The sequence below is a fragment of the Aethina tumida genome, chromosome 3 (genome assembly GCF_024364675.1).
Source record: "Aethina tumida isolate Nest 87 chromosome 3, icAetTumi1.1, whole genome shotgun sequence".
NCBI lineage: Eukaryota > Metazoa > Arthropoda > Insecta > Coleoptera > Nitidulidae > Aethina > Aethina tumida.
Genome location: NC_065437.1, coordinates 12,873,259 through 12,893,549, shown reverse-complemented (window position 1 = coordinate 12,893,549; position 20,291 = coordinate 12,873,259). Strand labels below are relative to the sequence as shown.

Sequence of the window (20,291 nt, the reverse complement as noted above, 5' to 3'; positions counted from 1 at the left end):
GGGCTGAGACATCCTGAGAATTCCACGATAACAAAATCCTACAAAGAAATTGATCCAAAGTAAGAAGTGGAGATGGGACAAAGAAAAATAGTGTCGTGTGTGCGTTTAATAAATCGGTAGCCGTCCGCACGGGCCGTCTAAAAATAGGCCGGCTTGGCGGTTAGAGCGTGGCGGTTCGCGTTTCCCGTGGGCCGTCCGCAGAGCCCCGCGGGATCCAGACGCGCGTCTTCCAGAGGACGACCACCACCCGACCCGAGAGACTGCCGTGACGACACGGTGACGTCACCTGGTACGCGGAGGCGGTGCACGTTGGCGAGGAAAGCTCCGGAACACACACGCACACATGTTCCTCCGTTCATTCATGGCTCCGTAGTTAGTGGCGATACGACGGAAGCGACGGCCGCGTTTTCGGCACACACTCTGCCCGCAACTTGACCGGTTGAAGTTCAGTTTCGGCGTCGACGTTCGTTTTCGGGGTGCGTGCCGCCTGGAGTACAACGCGGTGTTGTGTTGTGTGTGGTGTTATGGGATCAGGAGCGAATCGAGCTCACCACAATGCTAACTCTGACGATGCGAAGGGAACATAACCAGCAACAGAACGCCGGCAACAGGAGGACGTCGGAGGAGGAGTTCGTGGACATCCTGCAGGTGCAACAGTTGCTGCTCGATGGTAACAGGACGACGAATCCTGCGCCGTTCTATTACCATCCGACAGGACATCATGGCTACCATCATCAGCACCATCATCAGCCGCCTCCGCAGCAGCCGTCGACGTCCACCAGCGTCGACGATTTGGTGGCGGCTTTGTGGTTTTCGGGCGGAACCTCCAACACAGGTGGGTGAAAATTCGAATCTGCCTTTCTCCCATTGGTTCAATTCTGGTACCAGGTGGTTTGAGGTTAGGTTCTATTGGTACGCGGTACCAACTTTACATCATGACAACCACACACATTAATTAAAAGTTACTAGATTAATGAACTGAATTGAAAAATATTGCCCATATATAAAGGAAATTTTTTTTTAAATATCAATTACATTATTAAAAAATAAATTGTGAAATTTTAGTTATCTAATTTATAAATCCTAATAAAATTTATTATTTATGGTGAAATCAAATTTCAATATATAAACATTACAATGAATTCTGCTGATATCCAAATGTAAATTGAATTTAATTTTTGTAATACAAAAATTTTTAGATGGAACTTATAAACACTTAAGCAAAGTATAAAATTATTGTTCAAACACAATCATCAATTGATAATGACTACTTGAAAAACTAATGTAAACATTAAAATCCATGGATTCTTAATCACACTTAACATTTTTTTAATTTCATTATAATTAATTGATGAATAAATAATCAAGTCTGGAATCTAAATATCACAGTGCAAATATATCATATCCATTTGGACTTTCTATTAAGTGTTACTAATTTATGCCGAACCTAAATATGGATTGTTTGCACTCCTTGACATTTTCAAAAACATCAAAGAAAACAAATTATTTATTTCTCCATAGTTCTAATTATTAGTTTTGAAAAATAATTTTATAAAAATGTTCGTTGAGATAAAGTATTTGTTAAACTAAAAAAGTAATTAATTATTTATAAATTAATAAATATGAAAATGGTTTAAAAAAGTTTTAATTTTATATAATAAAATGAATATTAAATTAGTTTAAAGTATTATTCAAACACTTAACTTTGCTTTAATTAATAAAACGCAACTTTTTATAAATCACATTTCGGACAGGTTATTTTCGATTAGTCAGAATAAATCACCGATCGAAGAATCTTGTTTCAAACATGATATACACTTATAAACTTGTCCGTCGACGTTTTTCGTTCCAGAAAAGGATAATTAACATGTACCGCGCACCGTTCCAATTTTCGCTGAAAATTGTTATAATTTAAATTAATTTAAATCAAATTAAGTCTCGTAAATCATATTTGATACTACCGTAAATTCGAGATAATGGTCGAGGAATGCGGGACATTTAACGTTAATAATTCTAATAAGCCTTAAACGTTTTTTTCCTATCTAAAAACACGAGTTCTAAAAAGATAAATTGTCTACATGATAATTGCTATCGTTTTACGCGACTTCCACAAACTCATCTGCAGAATGGTGATAATGTTCGTTTCTCGTGTTTGAAGTCATGTTTTACTTTTCTATTTTGTTATGTACGTTTTTTGAAAATGTCAAGGAGTGCAATCCATATTTAGGTTCGACATTTACATGAAAGTCGAGAAACAATTAAATTTTAAAGGTTTTGGGAATGTTACAAAATTGCGACTTGAAGTTTAAACATTTTTTTTAATTCAATAATTAAGAACTCTAAAAATATATTTTTTAACGTTTATATGTAATTTTATTTGTTTGTTTGGGAACTGGATGTCAATCATGGTTTTCTAACAAAAATCTAAATAAACATTTTTTGGAATTACTATAACTATTTTCTTTGCCATTTTAATGTTGTCATCATTTTATTAAATGTTAAATATTTACTATTTTCAGAGTGTCCTACATTGGTTTTATTTTTCATTTTATCTGTTACGAGTATACAGACTGATTGATTTACTTTACAGAATAAAAAAAAATACTAAATTGTTTATTTAATTATTGTATTGTTTTTCTAAATGATATATAATTTATTGTATATTAAATTATCTCTATAACGATATTTGATACATTTTAAAATTTTTAATATCATACTTTCTTAAACAGAGGAAAAATATCATTGTTCATAAATGACTATTAAAACTGCAAACACTATTAACATATCTTAACAATTCATAATTTGTTTAAAAATTAGTAATTTAATCATAATTTTTGCAAGAATATGTGAATATAAAAATTAATTTTTAAAAATAACCTACAGAAATTTAATAATATTTATTATTGAAATTGGAAATAGTCAGGAAAATCTAAATGACTCTGGAAAATTTGAAGAAAAATGATCTGTACACTTAAGTCGACTGTGAGCATATGTATATGAAATGCAAATTTAAATGGACTAATCAAAAACAATTATTTTTTGGAAGTAGAATCTTAATAAATTTAAACTCTCCATGAAGTAAACATTTTTTCGAAATAAAAAAACGAAAAAGTATATTTTTCTAAAATACGTAAAAACTTTATATGTAATATATTTTTTTTTTCTTTATTTAGAATCTGTATGTTTGAGAATAAAATTGCAAAATGTATGTTTATAAAGATTTATAAAAGCTGCCCCAAATAACAAATGTCACATCTAAATTTACATTCCCGAAACCGATATCTCGCACTTTTGTGCCGTATCCAAGAAATTCCCCCCAAAATATTTATGTCGACCGCCCACACAGGCACACACGAGAAAATCTCTCTCTCTACTTATTCGAAATTGTCATTATCCAGTATAAATATCCCACGATGAAGTCATTTTCCCACAAGGTGTCCATAACTTTAAATGGACATAGAAAACGGACAAACACAAACGTTTGCGCACCGAATTCGACCAATTAACACCCGACGGTTAATTAGGCCATTTACATCTTGTTTGGAGATGGATTAGTGGTGTTTTATTGGTCAATTAGTCTAATACGCAAAACATTCTTTTCCCGAGACGTTCTGCTTTTCTCATAAATCATTTTAAAAATTAAACAATCACAATAGCATATAAAAACGTTAGAAAATATAACTTGAAGCATAAAAACATCACTCTAACTAACAAGCATTTAAGTTGGGGAGGAGCAATTAACATATAAAACAGCATAAAGTCACCTATTTAGTATTAATTAAAAAGTAAATTAGTCACAGAGAAAAAGCGGAAATAAAATTAGGAGATTATGTGGGCAGGAGTTTAGACATAAGTAATTATCTCAAATTTTTATTATTTCATCCCATCACAATTCTTAATTTGATGCTGTCCGTGCCACGAAATTTTCAAAGGTTAACGTTCGAATCCATGTAGTTGAATAAGAAGTGAAAAAACGACAAGTTGTAACATGATCGGTTGCATAATACCAGTTTTCCTCACGTACAAAACCAGTAATTAAATTAATTGGAATACAATTTTAAAACCATTAATAAAACGTCTGACAATAAAACTCCGAATTGTCGAAGATAATTTTATTCCAGTCAATAAATCTAACACTTGTCGTCAGATAAGCGACGCCCATTTATTTTCGCTGCATTCGTTCTTTTATTATATCACACACATTGAAAAAAACGAATAATGCAATTTGTACCGTGTCGAAATTAATAAACGCGAACTCGATCAAAAAAATTTACCTATACAGGAATCGAAGTGGTTTCGTATTTTGGGAGTGTCTGAAATTACACGTTAATAAATTTGTCAGGACTGAATTATTAAATTTAAGTGCTAGAAAAACTTAATTTATTGTTTGTTATAAAAAATATACAAATTGTTGTTTGTTTCATAGGATAATTGTACTAAATTGTTTCTTTGTCCTCAGAAAATACAACTGACATTTTTAAACTTTAACTGCTTAAATAATTATCTATCTAACTTTTTCTGTATACATATAATTCTTTAACTAAAATTAAAAACTAATAAACTACACATTAAAATATATTGATTTCATTATCATATTTGTTTATTTTATTTAAATATTTAAATTTTACTTTTTTTAATTGTTAAACTTTTTTCGAACAGTGTTAGCAAGGGAGATTTCTTGTAGAAAAATTATCTTCTTAAAATATTCAATATATTGGCCAACTTAGAATTTGTAACTTTTTGATTTTCAGATTTCTAAACCGATATTAAATTTAAAATATCAAATTTTTGTAGTAAAAGAAAATACAGTCAAACTTACTCGTTGGCAGTAGTGTCAAGAATGAACATTAAAATTTTTCTTTTTTCGAAATATGAACACAAACTATAAAATGCCTCTGCAAAATTTAAAAAAATCTGTTTTAACCAATGAATGGAATATCACAGTTAAAACCAAGAAAATAAGTAAAGACCTTCAGCTTCAAGTAGAATTTAAAGTTTGGAAAATTGTAAAAAATATACAATATGTATGTCTCCTTTAATAAATTCGTCAGCTGGATGACGATATTATTACTTCCAAATCTGAATGTTCCACAGTATCACATCAAAAGTGACATTCTGAAAACTTCGAAGGAACTGGTTAGGAATTCAATATTCACTCCTATATGAATCATATTAAAAATTAGATATGAGTTTAAATGACTTATTTCTTGATCTTAACAAGAACTTCTCTCAACAATAAACATTGTGAGAATCTTAAAATGTATATAAACATATATAGTGTTGTGGATATATGTTACATATCTTACATCCATATTTTGTAATTTATTTAATTTGAATCCCCTTTAAGTTGAACCTTATAAATGTAACTTATGATTTAAATTATCGACATTCTACGGTACTTACATTTTTCAAAGAAGATTGCAAAACCTGTAAAAGAAAATGAATTTAATAATAATTGAGAATTGTGTAATCTCTCCGAAACATATTTTTCTTACTGCTTTGAGTAATGAAGACTTTAATATACATTGAGATCATAAGAAATCGCATCACTTATTAATATTGTAACTATAAATAACAATTTAGAAGTAAACGATATACTAGAGCTGTCTTATATTGGTCTGTAAAACCAATATTTTAGTAACAAATAATATAATGAATCAACTTTAACTATTTACCCATTTTAACCAGCAAAATATCATTGAAGAATATTATATGATTTTCATTCGAAGTCGATATTTGTTCTATTCAAACTGTATGAATTGTACGCAACAAATAAATAAAACTAAATTCTAACAATAATAAAATGTATTTTTTAAATATTTTGATGTGTAAATTATTAACCACTGAATAGTTGTTGATAAGAAACGAAAAAAGAGCGTTTCTATGGAAAGGAAAAAAAAACTAAAATTCAATAATTCCGACACTCGTCATTAGTAAATCATAATTCTGTGATATATTCAATTAGATTAACAACACTTATCACAACAAATTGAGAGGTAGACCTTTTTTGATTATTATTGATTATATTCTTGAGTCATATAAAGTTTGATAAAACATAAAAAAATAATATATTTTACGTGTTTCAATCAAAAATCAAGTTTAGACAACTTTCCGATAAGTTTAAATTGTAATTTGTGAAGGAATGTGAAGCCAAAGATACAAATTTATTCTCTCACACATTTTTCATAAGGAATAAAAATGAACGAAAAGATATAATTTTGACAGAAAAGTTAGGAAATTATCAGAAAGCAAACAGTGAATGGCTGCGAAGCTTCCATTCATCAAGCCGCGAATTAATCACCTTGATGCTTATTGTAAGATAAACGAAAAGAGTCGTGCGCCCACCGCATCGCAGTAATTATTGCCTATTTTATATGCCCTTATTCGGCGCACACTTACATAATAAACAATCGCCATCATATTATCTGACGAACGTTCTCGCATGCCCACATTCGATTTTGCCGCCAACGCCACCGAATACGTCACCATTCATATGGAATACCCGTAATCGTTTGTAGAAGTCAAAAATGCGTATATTAATTATCATTTATTAACCTAACATTCCCTTATCTAATTTTATCGGCGGCTGACGTCGCGACGCTTATCACAAAATTTAATCGGTGACGCGTTCAGGTGAGACGCGCAACGAGAGAGACAAACAACCTGTTAGTCGTCCTGCTATTTTCGTATCCTTGTGGAAGGGACAAGGTCCTGTGACGTCTGCATTGCTCGCAAACGAGGGGAAATGCACTGTTGTCGAGCGTGTTTAGGGGAAAGTCGCCCCGCATGCTCCCCGACCGATATTCATTCATAAACCCAATTTGATTTATTGAACTCATAATTTTTTGTCACAAATAAAAAAAAAATTGTTAACATATCCAATAGAATCAGTAGTTAATAGACACGTGCAATTATATGTGTTAGATTTGTAGTCACAGACATTTGTAAATAAACCAACAAACACAAAAAAGCTTCCAATCCGTTTCATAATCCCAACGTCGACAACATCGCAGTTACACCCTTTTAAGTGGTGGAACGAAGAAGAATCCCCTCTCCGCAAAACCATTAATGAATGGAGTGACGTCATAGACGCCATAAACCCCTGGAGTATAGTCGCGTTTCGCCGGGGCAAAAACGCTATTCCGGGGTGGTTTCCCAGTCCATTCATGAAATACCCGGAACATGGCGGTCTTTAACTGGGTTAAAGGTTGACGCATTGATGATGGGTCTTTGTTCAGCGAGCTCTGTTGAAGTTGAACAATTATGTACGATGCATATTTGGTTAATAAAGTATTTTAATAAATTTGTCACAGTATTATAAGAAGTCACCAATTTTCTATAATAAAATAATATTTAGTTACTTTCTTAACATTTAATATTTGAATTGTCAACACTGAATTTTTTTAATTATTGTTTGAATACCTAATCTTATGCATTAAATTGAAGTGAAATTATTCACAAAATTTAAAAAGCATTAATAATTCTGTTATTTTGATTTATAACAATATTATTTTTAACATTCTAAAACAAACAAATATTTGATATAAATCTATGGGTCACTTTCCAAGAATTACAACACATTAAAAATAAGATTTTAAATTTTGTGAACAAATCACTTTTAAAATAACAGACGTCTATCTGTCGAGAAAAAATTAACGAACCAATCATTGTATTATTAGTTCTGAACTCGAAAACATTCGAATCATACTGACGTAGACGTCGCGACGCTCCTATATGTCTAATAATGACAATGTTCGGCCTATTTTCGAATCGCGCAATGAAAAACAATCGCATTTGCGCGCGGAAAAATTCCTAGAATCGCGTTTTATGTAATCGCCATATGATAACATATGTGTATAAGGAAAGGGGAAGCGACGTCACGACGCTCGCTGACTCAAAAACCAGCTGATCACAAGATATTTTTGAACGTGATCCTTTAATTCCACAGTCGAAGATTTCTTTTTTTTTTTAACCGATTTTTTTTTCAATTTTGTTGTGATTAAAAAAAAAATAAGTTATGATGCTTTATTGTACCACTAATTATGAAAAGATTTTAGATAGATAATTTATAAGTATTCGATTAATTCAAAATATATATACATATATTTACATATATAAATTATTAATTAAGCACACAAAAAAAAAATTGTGGAAAAAATTGTCATTTTTGGATAACACATTTTTATCAAAACTAATGAAAAATCACTTAGTAATTATACTTAATGCAATTAAAATACATTAAAAAACATATATTAATATGAAATTTTAATAAATTATATTGTTTTTCTTTGTGCGATTTTTCCTGCAAAATTACTCAAGAAAACGCCGGTGCGCCTGTTTTATTTCGGACCGTGAACCAGAAATAGGGTACGTGTTATTATTTTGTTGTACGTGCGCTCTAAATTTAAACACCGGTATCCAAATCGTTTCGGATTTTTCTCGGGCCGGTTTTCAATCTGATCCATTGTGTAATAAGCCGACGCTTTTTCGACGTCGACGTCGCATCTTGTAGGCGTTCGATTACATTCGCCTCATTTGATTTTTGTTTACTAATAAATACCTACTCAAATTCAGCAGATACATGTAAATGTGTGTTTGTATGTCTACTTGTTAAAAGGTGGTTTTAGAGGTTGTCTAATATTGAACTTTTACATAATTTAAACATTTCAATAAATAATTATTGAATTGCAAATTATAAATATACATTTTTTATTGCACATTAATATAAATAAAATTAATTAATTCTTTTTTATCAAGTTTTAATGTAAAAAATTATAAAAAAAAAATAAATTTTTATTACTACTATTATATTAATAATTATTAATTATAAACACCAAATAATTAGAAATAATAAATTAAAAAATAATTCAATCATTTTTTTCCTTATTAAGTACAAGGTAAATAAAATATATAAAAAAAATAAATAAATTATAATTTTTCTTTACATTTATATATATTTATTATGAAAACTATTCCATTAATATTACAGAATACGAATAAAATTTATCTAAATAATAAATGAATTAAAAAGTAGAATTCACATGTGAATATTAATGTTATACTTTTCCCTTTCGTATACATTTTTTTTTTAATTTTGATGTGAGCACAACATCTAAATTGTAAAATTCTTAATTTTTGATAGAATAAACAAAATAATTAAAAGGAAAATTTTTCTGTTAAATAAATGTGAAGATCATATAAAATAACTAATATTGCAAAATGGGTTAAGTTAGTAAAAAATTGTAAAAATTTTTTACAGATATGTATTATTTACCCACCAACAAACAATTTATAATCAATTGAGAGTAAAAATAATTAATTTTAACGCCAAAAACAACAAAGTTTTCCAACAGGTGTTCCTGAAAAGTCCGACCAAACATTGTGATGAAACGTCGGTTGTTTCATTAACGCTTAGAATTGTCAACTTCGCCTTTTCCACAACAGAAACAGAAATTATCTAATATAAATAAATTTGCGAATTTTTAAATTAATATACAATGAAAAAACAAACGTGCTTAAGGGTAGATAATAATAAAAATAGAAGAACCCAGCGGACCTGATGCATGTAAAACGTAAATGGAAGGAGACGCAAGAACCGTCGGTCGGACCGAGAGCGAGCGCCCCGCGTTACGTCACCGCAACGTCACACGACGACGTTCGCGGTGGTGGGGACGGGCGACGACGCCGGTGGGGCAGCCGCCACCACCATTGGCTCCCCTACGTCCGCGACTTCCAAATATGGAACACACTATCCATTCATAAAAGTAACGAGAGTCTCGCGCGGCCTCTAGTCAGAGCCCACGATCCCGCGGAGGAGTCAGTCAGTTTGTGCGCGACTGCCGCCACTAACAGATCCACATCAGATCACAAACGGTTCAAGCCACATATAGATTATTTTTTTCGGTGCTAGTGCAGTGCGCTCCAGGTCGACGTAGACGGGTCGGTGCCGTTGCGGCATTCACCAGCCAACATGATCATGGACGGTATCGACACGCTGCCGCCACAGCAATACTACCACCATCATCATCCGCCGACCTATCTGTTGACGGAGTCGGCGGCGGCGGCCGCGGCCGCCCACCACTTCAACGTGCTCAGCTTCGACACGTGCTTGTACAAGAGCACCGGCTCGAACGCAGACAGCTCGAGCCCGGTGCCGGCGTCCGTCTGTGCCGCCCCCGACGAGCCCTCGCCCTCGGAGGCGCAGCCGGGCGACCTTAACACACCGGTCACCACCTCCTCGGACATACCCTCGTTCTTCGGTCCTTCGACCGTCGTCGAACCGCCTCCAATCACAGGTCAGTTCTGAACACTATCCGACGGCAGGAACGCCGAACTCCTGTCCTACCACCTGATACCGACCACTTGTCATGCAATCTGAACGATACCAGATGTGGCGCCAAACTTCCAAAACCGAAATTTCCGTTATTCAGATCAGTTTTTAGAAAACCATACAATCTTCAAAATGACCATTTGTACACACATATAAAATTAAGGACGAGATGTTCATTCTCGCCAATATTTAAGCAATTGTTTCTAACTTCTAAAATCGTGCATATTAAAGTATATGAAGAAAACTTTTAAAATGCCTTCAGTTCTATTCTTAATTTCTTAATAATGGTACAAAAATGAAATATGAAGCAAGTTAGATCTATTACTTAAAATTGTTTTAAAAATAGTTATTACGTTATAGATTTTAAAAAAAAAATATGCATAATAGTATTTTAAAATGTAGGGCTGTAGAGAGTAAGAATTTTGTTGTGAACCAAGATGAAGATCTCAGCTGTCAAAACAACCTTAACCGTGGATGTCAGCAATAAACTAATGCACATGACTTGCGTATCAAAATGTTCTTATTTAATATTGCAAGAGTTTAAAAATAGTATATAATTAATCTTAATACATTAATTAACCTTAAAACATCAAAAACAGTTCATTCCAAAAACAAACACACTAAACACATAATAAAATGGCTGTACATTTAAAAAAACAAAACAAATAAATAAATATAATTGCGGGGGCAACAAGTGATGGTGATGGTGTGGGTGACGGCGCCCCGTTTCTTCCCGATCGATCGACCCGCCATTCATGTTCGCGTCGACGTTCATTCATTGCAAGCGCGTCGCGCTGCCCCCGACGCCCGCGAATCGATGGCGGCCTCACTTTTCGTTTCGTTGACCTGACGCAACGCCGAAACAGGAACACACGTTCCCGGCTTTGCTTATCGACCACCTGTTAATTATATCCGACTGATTCCGTGCTTTAATGTGGAAATGTTAAAAACTATGGGGAGGCTTTATTCAAAATTTAATTAAACAATTTGTTAAAACGTAATTTGTAAACAAAGTTATGCGATAGAGGTTTTTTTATTAATATGGGAGTTATTCTGGGCTAAAAACAAAAATTAAATTGAAATTCATCAATATTTCATGTTGATAAATTTAAATAACCAACAATAAAATATTTTGTCTTTTTTATATGATAATCCTGCATACATATTGTTTGTCTGTTTATTAATGTTTGTAACTGTCTCATTGTTAGAAATTCTAAATACACATTAGTAATTACAATGTTTCCTAATCTTGTTATTATTACTGAGATATTTATAGATTATCAGATGTTACAACCATGTAATTATTGACCATTTATTTCCAACTAATAACAGTTTATGAGTATTTAATGTTTTTGATTGGATATTTAGAAAAAATGTGTCGTCACAATAAAAAATACATACAACATTTATTGGTAGTTACAAAAATGAATCGACTGAAAATAACTGTTTAAATTATAATTTAATTAATAACACATTCCTAATGATGTCGTCTTTATTATCATCATTATAGTTGTTAAAATATATCAATCGCATAATTAGCTAAAAATATTATTAAGATATGCTTTTTTATAAAGTGAATATAAGAAATTATCATTAATCTCTTATTTTATTATGAAAATAATGTGACAGAAAAAATAAAAGAATATTCCACAATATTTTAAAATTTATTAGGAATAGTTAATAAAATGTCAAGTTAATTATAATAAATAATATAATTGATTAAAATTTGATTATTTTTAAATATCTTGTTGTATTAAATATTTTATGTAGTGGATTTTAATTCCTTAATAAATTATAGAGGTAATAAAATGTTTACTGGACTCGTATTAAAATAAATGGAGAAATTGCACAAAAATACCAGACATAAACAGTGCGTGTTTAATAAATACGGCGATTTAAAACTAGAGCAGAGAGCAGAAAGCAAACGTTTGCGGCCCGTTTGAAAAACACCCGATAACGCAAACAAATTCTCCGGCGTCCGTAATTATTAAGTTTCATTAATGAATAGAAATGTCCGAAATCAGCACATTATCAGGTGCCTGTTGAATGAGAGAGACGTGCCTTTTATGCGTTTAGCGCCCCGATAATGAAAACCGGTAACCTAACCGCGTCCGTTCTGGCTTTGCAGGATCCCTAGACCCAGAGGAGCTCTCTTTGGACCAGCAGCAACAGCAGCAGCAGCAACAAGTCAGTCCGCACCATTCACCGTCGAGCCACATCACCGAACGGGCAACACCCCAGAGTCCCGGGATCAGGGAAGAGGAGAACACGAACCAGAGCAGCCTGAGCATGTATCCGGGCCACTCGACCAACAACAACATCGTCAAGATGCAGCACGCGCGTTACACGACGGCCGGAAGCCCCGGCATGTCCGGCAATCTGCAGATGCAGCCGGCCGGAAGCCCGATGGGCATGAATCAGATGGCCCACTCGCCCTCCACCGTGAACCCGTGGCTGCTGAGCAGCGGCGACAAGCCCGTGTATCCCGCGATGTTCGGGCTGTTGCAGGGCACGAGCCAGTCGCCCCAACAGTACCCGTCCTCCGCCCCGAGTCCCGCCGGCACCCACTACGACGACCGGTCGCAGAACGAACACCTGATGATGAGCATGGAGTGCATCAAGCAGCCGCCCAGCTACCCGGGCTGCGTAACCTCCACCACCCTCACGATGGACATGCAACAGCAGGATCTGTGTTCGCGCGTCGGCCAGCCGATCGTCACCACGCCCAAATACCAGTGGGAGACGCAGGACTATAACACACAAGCCGGTTTAGTGGTGCAAGGATCCTCCAGTTTGGTGCCCAAACAGGAACCCGCCTTCAACACACCATGTTCTAGTGAATTGCAGCAGAACAGTCCGTCGTCGTACGGTGTGCAACTGGCCGAGTACAATCCGAGCACGAGCAAGGGCCACGAGATCCTGTCGCAGGTCTATCAGCAGTCGCCCGGCCCGCTCAAGTTGGTGCCGGTCAAACCGAGAAAGTATCCGAACAGGCCGAGCAAAACGCCCGTGCACGAAAGGCCGTACGCGTGTCCGGTCGAAAATTGCGACAGACGGTTCAGCAGGTCGGACGAGCTCACCAGGCACATCCGGATACACACCGGACAAAAACCTTTCCAATGCAGGTCAGTAACTAGTACTCACTCAATTGAACAATGATACGAAATCAAATTAGTTGATAGCCTTGAAGGAGAACTAAAATTAGTCTTGAAAACAATAATCTGATTGGTAAAAAGTTTACAACCTTTATATCGGATATTAGTTTAAGAGCACAGACCATTTCAAAAACGAGTTTTCGTTATAACGTTGGATAAATAGACTGATAAACGGTGGTTAAACATGTGAAAACAATATTACTTGGCTGTCAGAAGAAACGATTAAAATAAATCCGAGTGTCTTTAAACGAACTGAAGAAAATTGTTAAAGGTTACAGACATTTTAATGGAAACCCATTAAAATCCTGTATTGAAATGCCACACGATACTATATGAATTATAGAATGAAGATGATAAAATTATTAATGAATGAAAGTTTTCTCATTCACAAAATATTTTAATTAACATTATTTTCAAAATAAAATTCTGTTGAATTACACAAATTTACTTCAGTATTGGAAATCACTCTTAATTAATATATTTTAATAATTAAAAACATTTACATTTTTCTTATCAATATTTTTAGTTCTTAATACAATTATTAACTTTAGATGAAATATATCTTAACAGAAAATTTTAATTAATTATTTGATTTACATTGTTGCAAATATTTTTTATATATATAATTTTTGCCAATTTACTATTATTATAGTAAATATATATCTCAAGAAATAAATAATTTATATATATATATATATATATATATATATTGTTTTTTGTCACATTTTCTATTATTATTTCAATTAGTTTAAACCTTATGCGTTTTAAAGAGAATCTGTAATTGTAAATACATAAATTCGCAGTTGTTTTAAGAATGTAACAAATGTGGAAACATTTACAAAGTCTAATTCCGTTGGAAAGAAGTAACAAAACAATGTAACCAGATAAGCTCGGGCATAAAACAGGAGGCTGACAGGCAGGCAGGCAAGCACTTTCGACAGTGCTTGGACCGGGACCAAATCTCCAAATATTTAAAAGTAGCCAAAGTAAATAGTCGCGTTCGAAATTCTTTACGGTTTACGCTAGTTCTAAATCGGGTTCGGACACGCACAATTGTTTAAGGTGCGACGTGTCCATAAATGAAATCAGCTGTTGTAATTATTATTATGGATTTCGTGTAACGCAATTTTGTTTTGTTGCCTCGCGGATTTTATTGGCAATGAAAATTATATTTATGGAACGTCGAGTTTTATGCATCGGCCATAAAATTTGTCAATCTATATTCCGATGTTTTATTGTTCGCATTGTGTTCGCAACTTCGAGCGGCGCGTTAATTTTTTTTTTTTACACATTTTTCCCCGTCGAAGGTGATAACATGTCTCGCATTAATGACTATATTAAAATATTTTCCGTCGATGGAGGAAGTAATTAAATAAATGATTTACGCGACGTTTCGAATCGGCCAATAAAATATTTGTCGTATCAAATTACGCATTCTGAATCGTGTGTTCGCTGCGGATTTTATTACATTCGAAATTGTCTCCTGAACGTTGAAAGCCGTACCTAATAAATGTCCACGGCAACTTAATAGCTAAATATAACTTAACATCGGCCACGAATTATTATTAGATAGGAATAAATACGAAAACTACCAGAATAACTCGACACGAAAACGAAACTTGATTTTGTGCCGCTAGTTATTTTATCAACAACTCGACTATTCGATTGTTTCAGCTTAATCATTTGATATGCTCCGCCGCAACCGATAAATTTTATAATTACACTGTTCCTTTTGTACAATTTTTAATTATTTTCATGTACACGATAAAATTGAACCTCTTTGAGTGAGTTTTTGATGGAAAAGTTTTTTGGTATTTAATTTTCTTTCACTCTAAAGGTAGCTTAGACACAAAAATTGAGAAGAAATCGTTTTTATCTTTTTTAAAATAAACTAAATAAAATAAAAGTTTGTAGTTGAAACTTTCTAAAACCAAATTATCTTCCTTGTTACGGAAAATTTAACAAACTGAAACTTGTTAGAGCTGCATTGTGAACAAAAATCAAAAAGAAACGAAAGAGAGCAGTTGAAGAAGAAACGTTTGTCTTGTTGCAGGATCTGCATGAGATCGTTCTCGCGGTCGGACCACCTGACGACGCACATCCGCACGCACACCGGCGAGAAGCCGTTCAGCTGCGACGTGTGCGGCCGCAAGTTCGCGCGCAGCGACGAGAAGAAGCGCCACGCCAAAGTCCACATGAAGCAGCGCATGAAGAAGGAGAACAAGCTGAACTCGGGCGCGGGCGTCGCCACGCAACAGCCCCAGCAGCAACAGCAGCAGCAGCAGCAACAGTCGGCGCACCACCACCACCTGCACCCGCACCAGCAGACGCAGCAGCTGCACCTGCAAACCGAGGACGGCGCTCTCTCGTTGCCGGTGGTTACGACGACGCTGTGAGAATTGCCGACGGCCGAGCTCATCGAGCCCGGCGAGTGCGTTCTGTTCGTTCGTGAAGACTGTGATCTGGATGGCACGGACCAGCCGCAAATCATCTACGTGCGCATCGAGTAGGTCCTCTGCACGATCGTCGTCCTGCGGGGGATGCTCGCGATTCGATTTCGTTGAAAAAAGGTACGCGACCTGAACCGTATGATCTCTATTTAATCGGCCGACTGAGCCGCCGGTGCCATTTTAATTGTGTCCGTTGTTTTATTATTTTATTTTATTTTATTATTATTAATTATTTTTAATTATTGTAATTTAATGCGATGGATATTTTGTGAGCGGTCAGACTGAGACGTACACGAGGGAATCGTATTTAGATTTCCGTGTGTGGAAGCGGCGATTTTTGTTTTTATCTTGTACATATTAAGTGAAAATCCTATTTTTGTAAATGTTTCGATTTGTTGATTGTATCTATATTTTATTACTATATCCGGTGTCGTGGACACCATAAAAATTTTTTTAGATAGGTATATTAACATTATTAGAGACAAGTTAACAAAAATGGCTTTAATAATTTTAATTGATAGGTTCTATAACTTGTTGCCAAATAACACAAAACCCTTTTAAAAACTATTTTATACATTCCGTACTAGTTTTTTTACAAATCGTTGGTACTGTAATATATTTATTGTAATTGTTAAATAAGTCAATATTTATAGGAGACTGCGAAGCAGAAACTGCACCAAAACGCGAATTATCAATCAATCAATAGATAACGTGCATTTCAACACATACCTACCTATCTGTAATCATTTCACACTGATTACGCATTATGATGATGTTCAAAAATTAGGATACCTCTAACATTGTACAAACCTAATTTTGAACCTTTTTGCTTGGCAGTTATTCCAATCAATAAATAGTCAATATGTGTCCATAGTACATGGTATTGGCAGAAACGGGTCCCCCGAAAAATATATAGTTTTTTGGGGGCCACTTGAAGAGAATGCCTTAAGAAGTGTCTTGAATTTTAAAAAAAAAAGTAGCAAAATCCAGAGTATGTAATAGTTACCATCGCCTAGCTCAGTTAACAAGAGAGAGGTAAAACGACTGTCAATATAGAAATCTCGATTCATCAGTGTTTTTTATTGGTAAAATTGTCTTTTGTGTGTGGCTGTGGTCGCTGTGCCACTTTAAAAAACCAGCGTTCAATACTTAGGCCTAAATTATATATATATTATATCTCGACCTTACGATTTGTATAAATTTGTATATAGACATATATTTAAATATATTTAAGGTGTACATATTATATTAATATCTTTTAAAAAGAAATGAATTGTTAAAATCCGGCTGTTGTAATAATTGTTATACTTTTTTGAGAACTATCACGTTTTGTCCCCCGTTTTTTTATCGTCCCCCCTTCCATTGCACAATGTAGGTATATATTTTTATACCCTTGAAACTTGAACGTAATACTAAATGTTACCTATATACCTGTTACAAAAACGATTAAATAAGAATATAAAAAATTTTCTTATGAGGCTGTTGTAAATGTATGTGATATTAAAATACATGGATATTGTAGACTTCTATCACAACATCTCTCTCTATTTATTTGTATGTTGTCAAAAATAATTCAATCTATCTATTTCTGTCTCAATTGTCGAATGCATTCGAGAAAACTTTGTCAGTGTATTTAAATTTGTTCTACCTGTTTCATGGAAGGTCACGACCCTCTATGCAATCACACGAATCAGATAAATATAAACTGCTGATTAAAAATTAACCCTCTTCGTTTTATTTCATCTACAACCCTCACACTTCGAAAAAGAAAAAGGTAAGTGAACTATTTTTAATTTTTATTAATTATTACCCCTAAAACCACCTTTTTATTTTAATTGGTTATTTTAAATTTTAAATATACTAAATTTAAATAAACAATTTAACAACAAAATTTAAGATTTAATTTAAAAATTAATGATCCTTTAACTATTTGTTTTAATATTAACAATTTTACATGAAATTTACATGGCCGTAAAACCACTGAAACCACCCATTTAAAATTATGGTAAAACAGTCGTAAACTTCTTAAACAGTATACACAAGAGTTTTGAATTTTCCTAAGCAGTGATGTATAAAATTAAGACAGTTGTAAAACTTCCTAAACAATTCAGTATAAAACCAAGATTCATATAACTTAATAAAATAGCTTTGTATAAACTTAATATGTTTCTTCCTTTTCAGATAAAATAAGCAGGGAAGGAGTTACGTTTAGATAAAATTCCATAGTAAATTTTTGTTTATAAAACAATGTCACCGCGCCTTTGCGACATTCGCGACCGAAAGAAAAATTAAGCTCATATTAAAACGCAGTGATCTAAATAGTTGCCGTTCCTTAACACGATAAATCGCCTCGTTAATTCATCAAACCGCACTCTTGTATACCTGCTCTAATATTCTCGTACACGATCCAGAAGATATATGTCCACGTCCCGACGGAAATCGAATCAGAAACTTAAGTAAAAAAAGGAGATAACGAGATGAAAAAAACGAGTTTCGAGTCACATTTTCGAAGTGTTAGACGGTTATGTTCGGTAATTGTGAATAAATTAAGTCAGGTATCCCGGTGTCTTTTCTTTTAATTTTATTTTATAATTCTACTTCGGGATATGTTCTCGATTCGGTTTGGTGCGTGTCGTCGTACAAAACACACACATATTTATATTGATAAACAAGAATATAAAAATGGTGCGATCATTTTTCATGGCACGGTTGAAAATGAGCGAGGAAGATCGAACAACCAGTCGCATACCAAAGATATAAAACGCGCCCGTACTTTGTTTTTACAGTTCTTGTCTGTTGTCGTCGTCGTCGTTCTCGTGTTGTGACATTACCATGTCGCTCGACCGAAACGGATAATATAGCAATAAATACGTCACGAAAATTAAAATTAATCGTACACACGCCAAACGAAATTCGTAACACGACGTTTTATTTATCGTGGGTGTCGGTCGTCGATGTTCTAAAAAATACTAATATTAATTTGTAACGTTTCAGCTCGGGATAATTAGAAAACGAACTTGATTAATAAAAATGCGAAGAAATAATAAGAAAAACGACGTGTAATGCAAATCTGTTTTAAGTGAAAAACATCCAATCAACCTCACACGTTGTGGTCGAGAGTCGAGAGAGTCCGTCCGTGGTGTGTTGCACTCGTCGCAGTCGCAGTCTTAAATCATCGGGCCGGAGAAACACGGACGACTAATGAGGGGAATCCACAAAATCGCCTTAATAGTCCGAGACAAATCCATCGTTTCTGCTCCAAACAACCATAACAATCGTTCACAATTCGACCCATTAAAATTCATTCAATTACCTCACGGTTAATTAACCCTCCGATCATCCGTTTCATGCACGCAACAGACAGAATATCAATCACAAGTTTTATTAGATTTTTTGGGGAATTGTCGGAAGAGCACAAGTCGAATTGAAACAGTATCCTCGTTATGGAACCGTAAGATGCGTGTACGGTTACAAAATCATCTGAAAATCGTCGAATTCACCCACTTGACCGTCGCCGTAGACGGCGGGAAAGTTTTTAAGATAAACAACACGCATCGAAAAGTATCATCGACAAATTGCTCAACGGCATTGTTTTCCACGGTCCCGGCGATTAGATGGATGTTATGTAAATAAACACGGATGCCACCCAGGTAAACACTTTGAATACTCGAAACGTACGATTCGTCAAATCAATTACCGATTTCTAGTTTTGTTTCTGTTCACGCGGCGAGTGGAAGGACGCGAGGTTCGTTCGTTCAGTTGTTGGAGCGCGATAAAATTAGCATTGTCCACCGCTGGCATTGTGGCCGTTGCATGTATTTTATCCGGGCGATTATTATGGCGGTGCACACTGCACACTCTGAACACTGGACGACTGAGAGTCAACGAACCAACGATGGGTCCTTAGGCGAGACTCTCTTCTTCTTTACTCTTTACTCTCTTACAACGAGATCCGTGCGTAGATCAAACATCGAAAATAACCTAAACCTGACCTATTCAAACTGCATTTCGAAAACCATCACATTTTTAACGACACAATCACTACTACGTGGTATCCCGAATTGGTTGGTAAAATTAAGAAATTTTAAAAAATTAAATCGAATAACTCATGAACATTGTTAAATATTATGACCATACCTATCTTACTGAATGTGCTTGTGTAATATTAATTTACTTATATTATTTTATACTCTCTAAAAACTAAATAATTTCTTATTTTAAAATGTGTTACATTTATTTTTCTGAACTGAGCTAGACATTCTAGTAGAAAGCAGTGTTTTCTGTACAAGTCTCTATCCAAACAAACCCATCCGTTATTAATTTTTTGATAGGGTGTTTAACACTATTTAACACATA

The 20,291-nt window shown here is 34.3% G+C and overlaps 1 protein-coding gene across 2 annotated transcripts; it reads left to right on the top strand.

Annotated features, from left to right (window-relative positions):
- Positions 1–265: 265 nt before the first annotated feature.
- On the top strand, positions 266–17,658 carry LOC109601017 (early growth response protein 1-B). 2 transcript variants are annotated; one of them, XM_020017219.2, is made up of 3 exons: positions 266–835; positions 12,459–13,455; positions 15,539–17,658. In XM_020017219.2, exons 1-3 carry the CDS (start codon positions 556–558, stop codon positions 15,879–15,881), a joined length of 1,620 nt encoding a protein of 539 aa, XP_019872778.1. In that variant the 5' UTR covers positions 266–555; the 3' UTR covers positions 15,882–17,658. The 2 variants fall into 2 exon arrangements, with proteins under 2 accessions (XP_019872778.1, XP_019872777.1); XM_020017218.2 differs by lacking the exon at positions 266–835 and adding an exon at positions 9,814–10,295.
- Positions 17,659–20,291: the final 2,633 nt, after the last annotated feature.